The sequence below is a fragment of the Lissotriton vulgaris genome, chromosome 8 (genome assembly GCF_964263255.1).
Source record: "Lissotriton vulgaris chromosome 8, aLisVul1.2, whole genome shotgun sequence".
NCBI classification, from domain to species: Eukaryota; Metazoa; Chordata; class Amphibia; order Caudata; family Salamandridae; genus Lissotriton; species Lissotriton vulgaris.
The window spans coordinates 408,522,446-408,534,294 of record NC_141696.1 but is presented as its reverse complement, the minus strand read 5'-3'; the positions used below and the strand labels follow the sequence as shown (position 1 = coordinate 408,534,294).

At 44.8% G+C, this 11,849-nt stretch overlaps 1 protein-coding gene across 1 annotated transcript; it reads right to left on the bottom strand.

The window, feature by feature from the left end:
• Positions 1 to 7,931: 7,931 nt before the first annotated feature.
• Positions 7,932 to 9,303, bottom strand: LOC147697101 (uncharacterized). Its single transcript, XM_086933289.1, has one exon. The coding sequence runs from the start codon at positions 9,232 to 9,234 to the stop codon at positions 8,098 to 8,100; it is 1,137 nt and encodes a 378-aa protein (XP_086789415.1). The 5' UTR covers positions 9,235 to 9,303; the 3' UTR covers positions 7,932 to 8,097.
• Between the last annotated feature and the right edge of the window lie 2,546 nt (positions 9,304 to 11,849).

The following is an 11,849-nucleotide window of genomic DNA, read 5'->3' as shown; positions in this document are numbered from 1 at the left end:
GGTCACTGCGAGGAAACACAATGGACCTTATTTTCACTTGGTTTTACTACCTTGTAACAAACAGACTGTAAACAGACATGGCAAGGTCTCCAAACAAACTGAAAATTCAGAAGATTCAGTCAACAAACGATGCTCACAGCATCTTAGTAATTTTCATATCGCAGAAAAATAACTTCAGAACTAGTCAAAAGAACACAAAAGAAATTGAGAATCAGCAATGGATACAGCAATAACCAAACAAGATGTATTTCCAGAACAGATTGCTATATTAAGGAGAATCACTGTTCCTTCCTCAACACCTTACCACAAAACTCAGTCCAAATTAATAATATGGTGTCCTGATTAGTCCTGCAGTTGGTCATCCAGGAGAAAGGAAGGTGATAGAATTGGTTCGAATTTCTGGTGGCCTGAAATGTGCAGTATGAGATCATGTAAAGTCATCTCACAAGCCTGCAACAGGAGCATTTCAACCTCTTTCTAATTCACGACAAGGTTAGAGTATGATCTCCATGGATTTTATTGTAGGATTCCCTCAAATGATTATACAATTTTGCTAGTAGTCACAGCCTACTTTACAAAGATAGAACACGTTATTCCTCAGCAAGACCTTCCCACAGCAGATGAACTAGCAGGCATTTTCATCACACTTGTCATCACAGATACAGAGACTCGATTTACAGCGCTGTTCTGGAACAAACTGATGAAAATAGTCTACCAGTTACCACCCGTAGACAGATGGACAAACAGAATGGTTAACTCAATATTTCAAACAGTACCCATAATGTTTTGTCTGTCTGAAATGTCTAGACCCTGCAGATTTTGTGCAGGCACCCCATTTTGTGAAGAGATTCTATAAATGCGAACCTTTGAAAACTAAACCTGTATTACTTCTGAGTGGGGAACTACTGGGTGAGTGGGTATTTTCAGGATTCAGGCTAAGCGCAGATATAAAACTCAGGAATAGTGTGCATGGGGGCTGGAGACAGTGTAAGATGGGTCAGTGGAATACGAAGAGGTTGGGAACACTAGACTGCTAACCAGTTAGCATACTTACGTTCTGGTTTTGGGTCAGTTGCAGGATAAGGGTGGCAAAGCTGTGTGTACTTAAGGCCCTTTGTGGCACACATTCTGGTAACTTGCATTTTTGTGTCTATTTGCTTTTACACCAATTTGCACTGGTTATCTGTCCCTTACATTTGTTTTCTCCCTCTCGGTTCTCCTCAGTAAATTCTGTTAGGTCTCCCTTACTCCTTGGTGCCCGAGTTTGTGTGCTTCTTCTCTTGAGTGCCTCCTAGTTTATAACAAGTGAGTTTGTAGTGGTGAGCTGGGGTCCTCAGCTGGATTTCTGGTCTGCTTAACGCTTGTCAAATCAGTACCTGCTACCCAAACAAGTAGACCTCTCAAATGCTTTTATAATGTAAATGTTCAGACTGGCTGGTATTCCTTACTTACCTTTTTTCTTATGTCTTGCATGCAGCCAGTTCAGTAAGCCAAATCTCTTCATCACTGACAGTGTTGTGGCTTCCTTCATTGAGATGATTTCCATTTTTAGAAAGATCCAGTCTGTTGTTTCTCTATTTCACTCCCCTTCCCTGTTTGCCCCAGATCTCTACCATGGGTAGCAATTCCATCTTGCTCACGAGTTTAGGCGTTTAGGTGTGGCCAGGTATTTCAGGAACCTATACATACAGAACTTGACAAACGCAAAGAAATGACCACATCTACATACTCGAAATGCTCTGAAAAAAATATTGCCACCCTATTACCATTATCTATTTACACATATTGGGCATACTCTGGCAGGATAATTTTGTTTGAAAACCCTAAAGAAACTAAGCCTCAACAACAGTCAACGGGTGAAGTTTCTGACAACTCAATTTCCATATTAAACTTCATAGCATGTTATTGCAGAAAGCATTTATACCTCAACTGTTCACCTCTTTGACAAGAAATAAGTGTTTGCTTTAAACCTCTGTAGAACGATTTTTATCAGTGGCATTAGAAATGTTCAGTGTTGCTTAGTGTGTTATTACATTGTTTTTTTGTCGTTCAACTTATTTAGATTGAGTACCTATCTGAAGTATGTTAAATAGCATCAAGATGCTACATGAAAATGTTGTTGCAAATGGAGTGGTTACGTAGGCAAGAGCTGATGGCAAATGATGTGTAAATAGGGAAACACAGAGTCAGACACTACATCACAAATATTTAGAAGTTTTGTAGTTACAAGTCAAGTTTGGACAGTAAGGAAGATTGCAGAGAAATTGGGGTTATCATGTGTTCTCGCGTATCAGAAGGAGGATTTTTTGTGGCTGCATGTTTTATCATTTGAGGTTGAAAAAGTCAGATAGGATTTATTGACTGGAGTTAGACGATCAGTTCCATAGGTGAGGTTGAGTCAAGCTGATAGGATCACTTAGGAATGAGAGAGGGGGTGAGATTGACAGGGTGGAGATGAGGCTACTGACCACTGCTTATAGTGGAGATTTCGGAGGAAAAATAGGATGCAAATCTAATAGTTGTAAGGCTGAATGGGATTGTTGCAGTGCATGGAGGAATGAGATCCGAAAGAGGAGATGAGGGCCTATTCATATATTTTTATGTGTTCTGGAGTGTGACACTTCCTCCATCTGGTCTGTAGATGTGTAGTAGGGGGACTAAGGGTTTGAAGAGTACTGGGGGATCTAAGGGTCGAAAGAGAATGATAATGAAATCATGAATGTTGTGTCTAGAATTGGAATAAGGTGACAGTGAATTTACTTCAAGTACTCAAAAAAGGGACAACCTATTATTCTTGGAAAAATTATTTTGCTTGGGGAATTAGAGAGAATTTGATAGAAATAATAAAAGGTTAGGTAGAGCGGATAGATGGTTATGCAAGTAGGTCAATGAGTTTAAGAATATAATGACGTCTGATTGAATTCCATGACGCTATATTGGCAACATATATATTAATGTAAATGGTTGGAGAGAAGCTAGCTGACAGGGATGATCTGTAAGTGTTTATTCATACTGAGTTAGAAATCACCAAGGGCCAGTCACTATCCATGACTGAGTTTATGTCCTCAAAGAAGGGATCTGTGGGACCAGGAGTTACTGCAGGACAATAAAAAGGAGGTTGATGCATGTGATGTGGTCATATAGGGTCAGTAAAATCAATAATGGATTCCTTTGGGTGTTCCTTTGGGAGTGTCGATTAATCTGTGTGATCATTTTAGAGGGCAACTGAAGTACGGGTCTATTTCTGTTCAATCTATGTTTCAACAATTGCATATCAGGATCAGTGTGGGATGTGAATGTCAAAGCAGTATGCTACCAGGGCCGGACTGCCCATAGCTGGCACCGGGCAATCCCCCGGTGCGCCGCACGGGCGGGGGCCGGTTTCGGGCCCCTGGGGCCGTTTATGTTACAGGACCGAACAACGGCCCTGTACCAAAATCGGCAGCAAAGAGCTCAGCGGCACCTCCAACCACCCCCATTAGGGAGGGGGGGCCGGCCGAGCACTTTGCCAGGGCCGGTTGTGGTTCCCAGTCCGGCCCTGTAAGCTACGTAACTTCAAAATAATTTTGCATATAAAAAGACTGTTTGACAGACAGTAAGGTGGTTAGTGGGTGTAAGGTTTCGTAGCGTAGTTTTCTACATTTTAACACATAATGGATGATGTGAGTGAAGAGAGAAGGCTTGTTGGATTATTTGTGGAGACAGTATATGGAGCTTCATCATGGCCAGTATGGAGGATTGGAGTAGTTAGGCAGGGTGTGGAAAACTGGAAAATGCCTTGGATCTGAAAATCTTTGGGATGGATCTGAAAACAAAGAGAAAAGTTGCAGTACGAGGAAGCGTGATGTCCGATGAAGGAATCATAGACGCTAGAGTGGGGGGCACGGTTAATAAAGGGCAAGTATGCCTGGCAAGCACCTTTGCAGGTAGCAATACATCACATGGGTGCTAATCTCCTGTTGGGGAGAGGGGGTCTGGTTACTTAGATCAAAGTACTTCTCTAGTACACCTGGGGGGGGGGGGGTCCTTTAACACTGATTTCGGCTTCCCTACATGGAACAGAGCTATCCAATGCAGAACATATGCTTTGTCGCTTGCACAGAACAGGCCTCTCCTGTACAAAACAGGGCTCACTTATTAAGAATATGGTTTTCTATATTTAGTGTGGACCTGCTTCAGCACAGAACGAGGCTCTCTGGTGAGGAATGTGGCCTCTAAAGCAGGAAAAGCTTCCCTGAACCAAATACGAGTTCCCTTGTACAAGAAATGACTCCCTATCTCACAACAGAGTTTTCCAGAGCACTACAAGACTCTCTAGTACAGATAGTGGCTCCATAATACGGAATATGATCTCAAATACAAAATAAGGGCCTCTAATACATAAAAGGGCTCTCTGGTTCAAAATAACCCATTGACACGAATTAGAGTCCCCAGTATGGAACAAAAAGGGCGTAGCTATCATGAGTGCAGTGGGTACAGTGGCACCGGGACCCGAGGAGCCGTATGCATCCCAATTATGGCTCCACTACAGTCCTTAGCCTGAGAATGAGTGGGCATCGTGGCATGGTGAGCAAAAGAATGATGGATTTAACCCAGATCTCTTGACTGGGGGTGAATGTTTTGATTTGTTCTGCATTCCGTCCATCAATTGTGTGTCTTTTGTCTTCTAGGGACCATGGCATCCTTGCTCTTTGTTATGCCATCAGGGACCACGGCTCTCCATAACACAACTCTGAGGTACATAGTAGGATTCTCTAGTAAAGATAGCAATCTCAAGTACAGGATGTGGCTTGCTACCATAGTACTAATACCCAGGCGCGGCGCGTCCATTGGGGCGTAGGGGCGTAGCCCCATTAAGCCCCATGGACCCACCGCGTCGTCACTAAAAACCAAACACAAATATTTACAAAAATCGCGCTACCTGCCGGCCGGGAATCCGGGAGACACCCGACTTTTCCGGAGTGCGGGGGGGGGGGGGTTGGGGGGAGAGGATGGGCCTGCTGCAGCTGCGCAAGTGGGTTTTTGGGCACAAACATGCCCGCGCATGCGCAGATTGTTTCCCCGTGAATTTGCCGTTAGAGAGAGGACCAGGGGGCGGGCCGCAGCCCCCGGGGTTGCACAGGGCGACTGGGCGAGCACTCATGGTGCCCCCCCAGCCAATCCTGGCGCTGCATACAGCGCCAGGATTGGCTGGCCAATACATAGCCCGGGTACATAACCCCGTGTCCAGAGCCAATGTACATGGGGTGCTGTTGATAAAGACGATAGGGCAAAAAGATGAAAAACGAAACTTTACATGTATTGTAGTAAAATCATCCACTTTTTAAAAGACTGTCCCATGAAACCTGAAATCCAAATTAAAAGTTATACAAGTGAAAGTCAGTACGTGGAAAAAGAGAAGACCTATTAATGATTGAGGCCACATTTTCAAGTTCTCTTTATGTAGTGTCCCGGATCTTCTTGACCCAAATAGTGCAAAAAGCACAGCAGCATTTGTTTTTGTTTATAGAGTTAGTTTGCAGAAAGGGCGAATATTAAGATTCAGCAAAATGATTGAATCTGGGGCTTCTGGTAATTTTGTTGATGCTCATTTTACTAAAACTATGGGAATAGCTATTGAAAATAAAACAGTTCCAACGCTAGATTGAACCCTTGGTGGGTAAGAATTGACATGTGGAGGTGTTTGGACAACAGGACACAGGGATTATTTGAGATCTAGTTGATGCCTTAACTTTGCTGTCGGCCATTAATGCTGTCACTGTGTGGATGGGTGGGTGGGTGGGTGCATGGATGGATGCATGCATGATGGGTGGATGGATGAATGAATGATGGATGCAGGTTAGATGGGTGGGTGGATGGATGGATGGGTGGATGCATGAATGATGTATGATGGATGCATGGATGCATGCATGATGGGTGGATGCATGATGGGTGGATGGGTGGATGCATGAATGAATGATGTATGGATGCAGGATGGATGGGTGGGTGGATGGATGGGTGGATGCATGAATGATGTATGTATGGATGCATGGATGCATGCATGATGGGTGGATGCATGATGGGTGGATGCATGAATGAATGATGTATGGATGCAGGATGGGTGGGTGGGTGGGTGGATGGATGGGTGGATGCATGAATGATGTATGGATCGATGCATGGATGCATGCATGATGGGTGGATGCATGATGGGTGGATGCATGAATGAATGATGTATGGATGCAGGATGGGTGGGTGGGTGGATGGATGGGTGGATGCATGAATGATGTATGCATGGATGCATGCATGATAGGTGGATGCATGATGGATGGATGGATGGGTGGATGCATGAATGAATGATGTATGGATGCAGGATGGGTGGGTGGGTGGATGCATGAATGATGTATAGATGGATGCAAGGTGGTTCGGGCTCGCTCGCTGCGGTGCAATATGCAAATTAGTTTACGCCCACCACTTTCAAATGTCACCAGCCGCCCCTGCTACTACCCTGAGCGAAATGCATCTGTCCGGAGTGGTTGTGAAGCACAGAGCATGGCTCTAGAGTAAATAATAGGTTTTTCATGGACGATACAGCCGATCTTAAGTAAAGAGCTTGGGTCTACAGTGCATTACAGCCCCAACCACACACCATGAACTGACTAATAGATGGCTCTCGACACAGAGTGCAGTCCGACAACTGGTCTTTCCAGTAGAGTACTCCAGCAAATTACAGGGCTTTAGAGAACCCACGTGGGAATGTACTTGACCTTGTGTTCTACTACAACCAGGTGACCTAAAATTGTACTTTGAATTGCAAAATACAGTTGCACGTCAGACTCAATCGTCTGTACAATGCACAAGAGGAAGAAACAGAAACTGGGAAGTTACTGCAGTGTTAAAACAAAGTATCCGATGGCCGCAAATTGCTATGGGCAACAAAAAAATGTGTTTATGCCGGCGCAGTAATTGACAGGGTTGCCTCTGCATTCGTGGATATTCCTCCCTTATCACATTTCACACAAAAAATGACATACCCTGATTCACTTTTTTCAGTTAAAAGATGTATTCCGACGAATAACCCTGTTGCGTTTCCTGATTTTTCGTTTCGCCCAGTACAGAAGAACTCACACATAAAAAATAACAAGCTTGCATTTGGGCGTACATTTGCACCTGATCATGATTCTTCAATGTAAAAATCCTCCTCAATGATTAATATTAACTTTGCAATATGGACGTTGCACTATTGATCTGTCTGCTTTCTAATGAATTCTGGTGGCATATCTCTGAATTATGTACAATTATTCATCCGGAGAGTGCTCTGCACAAAACACGGCCCGACCTCGTTCCTCGCAATACGTGCCAACCTTACGCAACAGCTTGTGATGACTGAACATATTTCGACAAAAGTATGTGTGTGTAAACAAAGGGCCAAACAGCCTTCCACCCAACTAAAGTTGATAAAATGAACACCTCCTTCAAGTTGGGTAACGGCGACAAGTTATTGGCATTGCCACTGATTGTCAAGAACTGAAGTAGCAAGAAATATATAGAAATACATGTTATTATTTGATTGCATTATTGTTCAGTCTAACTTTGGAACGTAAGAGTTCAACGTGCTAATCGTGATGCATCTGTTAAAGAGGTCCTTACGCTGCCTGTAGTTCGCAATTTCCACTCGTGCTGCTCTGTTTTTTTTCCTTCTCTGATCTCTGTTAAGAATCTAAATTCGGACCGTTGGTATTAGTAGAGGAGTTATAAAAATGATACACGTGTTGTACAGATCTAGCAAACAATACTAAACATTCATCTTTCCATGGGATGTCTTTTGTCAAAGCTGGGGCGTGGTTGTCACTAGTGCAGGAGGTGCAGCTGCACCTGGCCAAGTACCAATTTTATTGCTGTTTTATCACCATAATAGGGGGGTGAGGTGGCCATTTTGATGGCTGCATTAGGAACCATTGCACCCTCTCTTTGCACTGATTCAACACTTGCGCAAACACACGAAGGCCACAAACTGAACGCAGTAATATAGTAAAGGAGGAAGATTTTTAAGATTATTTGCGTACGTGGTAAGGGCATATCCTCTCCCGTCCTTTCCTAAATCTGACTCCTCCGTCATTATCAAGTGAGGCACCGGTAGGGGTCATTGTCCGGCCACCTCCTCACCGCCCAGTTCTCTTCAGTGAGCACCCTATTGTAGCTCTCCATCAGCAGGATGTCCGGCGGGATGTCCTTCCTGCTGATGTCCGTGTCCAGTTTCCTTATGGTGATGCTGCGGTGGTTTGGCTCTTGGCCCAGCAGGAGCCAGCCCTGCTGCTCGTCCTGCGCGCAGCTGACCTCCCTGAGGACGGGGCCCGCTGCTGTGAGGAGCCGGCTGGAGTAGTAATCCCTCAGCTGTGTCTTTTGCTGCTGCATGCCTTTCACCAGCCCCACGAAGCGCGTGACCCTGCCCTCGAAGTCGGCCTCGTGCGTGCTGGCCGCGTGCGCCTGCACCAAAGAGCGCGTCTGCACCTGGTGCGCGTCCTCCACGTTGAGGAAGAGTGCCCTGGAGCTGGGTCTCGAGGCGACCAGTGTCTCTGTTTTGTCGCTGGCTGCAGGGTGCACAGGAGTTGACAGGGGAATGGCCGAGGCGCTGCGCCGGGTCACGGCGCTCTTGCCTCTCTTCTTGTTTACTGTGCTTTGCGTCGTGTGGGGACGGAATCTCGCGGTCTGCGCCAAGGCCCTCTCTAGTCCCTGCGTCTCGACGCGTGGCTCTGCTCCAACAAAACGGACCCATTTCCCGCTTTCAAGCCCTGATACGTCTCCAGGCTTGGGGAAGTGTGCTTTGTCGCCTTGTTTAACACCTGCCTCAGGGTTCACAACCGCTTGCTGGTCCTCACACACCTTAGGCACAGTGTCCTCGCGGAACCTACAGGGGGCCGAGGCCGCCCTGCCCCTCTGCCCTGTCTGCAGTAGTCTCCTCATTGCCCCCCGCGTGTCCTCGTGGCTCCCTCCTCCGCTGCTGTATATGACACCGGCCATCTTCCTGGACAGCTCCCGGTCTCCTATCAGCCTGGCGTGGGCCAGCTCTGACCTGCGCAGCCGCAGCTGGAAGTGGCCGTAGAGAACCTTCTGCTCCAGCGCGCGGGAGTCGGCGGCCTGCCTCTTCAGAGCCTCCAGGCTCAACAGCTGCTTCGCCAGCAGGTTCTCTTCCTTGGAGTTGAAGGAGAGGGTCAGTTTGGACTTCTCCGCCTCGCGGAACTTGACCCTCTCCCCCATGCTGGGAATGGTGTCCCTCCCGAGTATCACGTCTTGCAGGCAAGACTCGCTTGGCCTCCCTGCGGCCTGTCTGCACCCTCAAGGTGGAGAGGTAAATGATGACCTCACGCTTCTCAGACACTTTTACTCCAACACAATGTGTGTTGTTGTTGTGAGCTGCATTGGCTTGAGGGTTGTCAGGGAAGTAGTAAACGTGATCGAGTCTGAGCACGCAGCGCTGCTCGCTGAACCTGTTTTGACATCTTTCATATTGCCGGTTGTCTTCGACATTCGTAAACCTGTTGTACACGCAGCTCTTAGGAATACGCATTTATCAAAGCACGCAGTGTGGGTGCGCCAAAAGGTAAACGCGCTGTTGATAACCACTTCAATGGCTTTGTGTTTACTCACAAGCCCTGTTTCTTCCTTGACAAAGGATGCTGCTCAGTTCTTTAATCATCTTAAAGCCGGATTATCGAGCACCTAGTCATTCAAATCATACAGTTGAACGCGTTGTTGCAGAATCGTTGACAACCAGAGAGAAAATAAAACATAGACATCACACATGCTGGAGGTTTTGTTTAGATAGGTACAAGGGGCAGTATTTGCTACAAGATATGCTATTGATAAGACAACTTTAGGAAGCTTGAAGTAATTATCTCCTGGCTTCCCAAAAAGTCCAAATGGCGTAACATGTCAACTTTTGGAGAAATATTAAACAAAATACTCTCTTCTCCACAAATACAGAAAGATAGATTCATGTATGCAAAATGCACTTATTGTCTCATTCCAAGGTGAGTGCAAAGAGAAAAAAAATCAAGTGAAAATATTTTTGTGAGTGTGTTCGCGTCACAAAATATATGAGATGAGTGTAAATACATTATTTCCCTATTTTTGTACATATAAATTCCTGATATACACTACCTGGAGAAATTGCACAAGCAAAACTGCAGCAGCCGAAATACAGTGCCCAAAATGATAGCAAACAGCGTTTTCATGTTATTCCCCGTTACTAGGTGGCAGGTGCAGGCCAAGCACACATTACCGAGCAGCTAATGAAGGAGACTTCCACTGAAATTCACAGAGAACAGGCCCCGTTTTATAAACTTTAGTGGATTGGAGACCAGAGGATTTTCTGAATTAGTGAATATCTAAATTATTTTATTAGCGGTGATGACCACTTTGTACATATACCATTTCGTCCATGGGAACTTCACGTTGCAGTCTTTAAGTCACTTGGGGCCAAATGTAAGTACAGCTGATTGTAAACAAGCATTGACATAGCCAAGAGGTCTCGCCTTTGGGACCTTATAAGTGTTTAGCCACATAAACAGTTGATGTTGTTGCACCAAGGATATTGTGCTGCATTACTAAATACGTAGAAGGTCCCAAAAGCGAGACCTATTGGCTATGTCAATGCTTGTTGATGTAAGATGTGGCAGCACATGCTGGAGTGAGACATGTTTGTCTAATTAAAGTTTTAACTCATCACAAAGTAGCGTAGAGGGTTAATGTGCCTGCTGCAAACAATAATATGTAACATACAGATTTTTTGTGTTTTAAGTTGATGCAGTAAGTTGATAGCACTGGGGGTTTCTGCTTTTGTGGCAGAGACCCCACTGTTACATGACGATCTTATATCACAATCCTTCTAATATAGAGCACTGAGCTGTGAAACAGTGCCTAGGAACTGTATACATACTGAAAGGCATAGGTTTAGAACCTTAGGGCCAGATGTACAAAGCCATTTAGCATTTCTTAACGGGTTGAATCGCTATTTACTCCCGTTAAGAAATGCTAATGGCCGTTTCCTATATACAGAGGCCAAATCACGGTCTAGCCAGGAAATTGTTCATACAGTGGAGGCTCAGCACTTTGCCTGTTAAAACCTTCACCTGTAAATGGCTACAGCGGGACGACAAAACCTGCCCAGGATGTAACTCCCATGATTAGGATGAAACCCATCTTTTCTTTTTCTGTCCTGCATACCACAGACCAAAGAAACACTGGCTGGTCCCCTTATGCAGGAACTTGGGTTTCAGGAGCCATATGATTGCGTACAGAGTATTGAGAACTAGTACTCTGCCCCACATAGTTTTTGCAGTGGTGAAATTTATTATGGCAATGTGGCAGATCAGGAAAAAACTGTTAAAGGCACAAATGCCAAAAACATGCATTTGTTCCCATAATTAGGGATTGTGCTTTTAATTGTGTTATGAAATGTTTCCTAACTATGAACTGTTTTTCTAATCCTTCATCATGTTTGGAATGACCTGGCAATTAATTTTATGTAATGAGTTTTTATAATCACATATCTTTTTAATATCCCTGTTTTAAAGTATTATGCAATGCATCTTTTATGGTCTTAAAGACCGAAATAAAGAATTTTTGGATTGGATTGGAATATGTAACATACAGATTTTTTGTGTTTTAAGTTGATGTATTAAGTTGATAGCACTGGGGGTTACTGATTTACTCCCGTTAAGAAATGCTAATGGCCGTTTCCTATATACAGAGGCCAAATCGTGGTCGTAATTTGCAATTTCTACTGGGTAGAAATCGCAAACAGCGAATCCTACTTTTTGGAAATCGCAAAGTGCAACCTTGATTTTGGGAATCGCAAAAAGGGATTCATT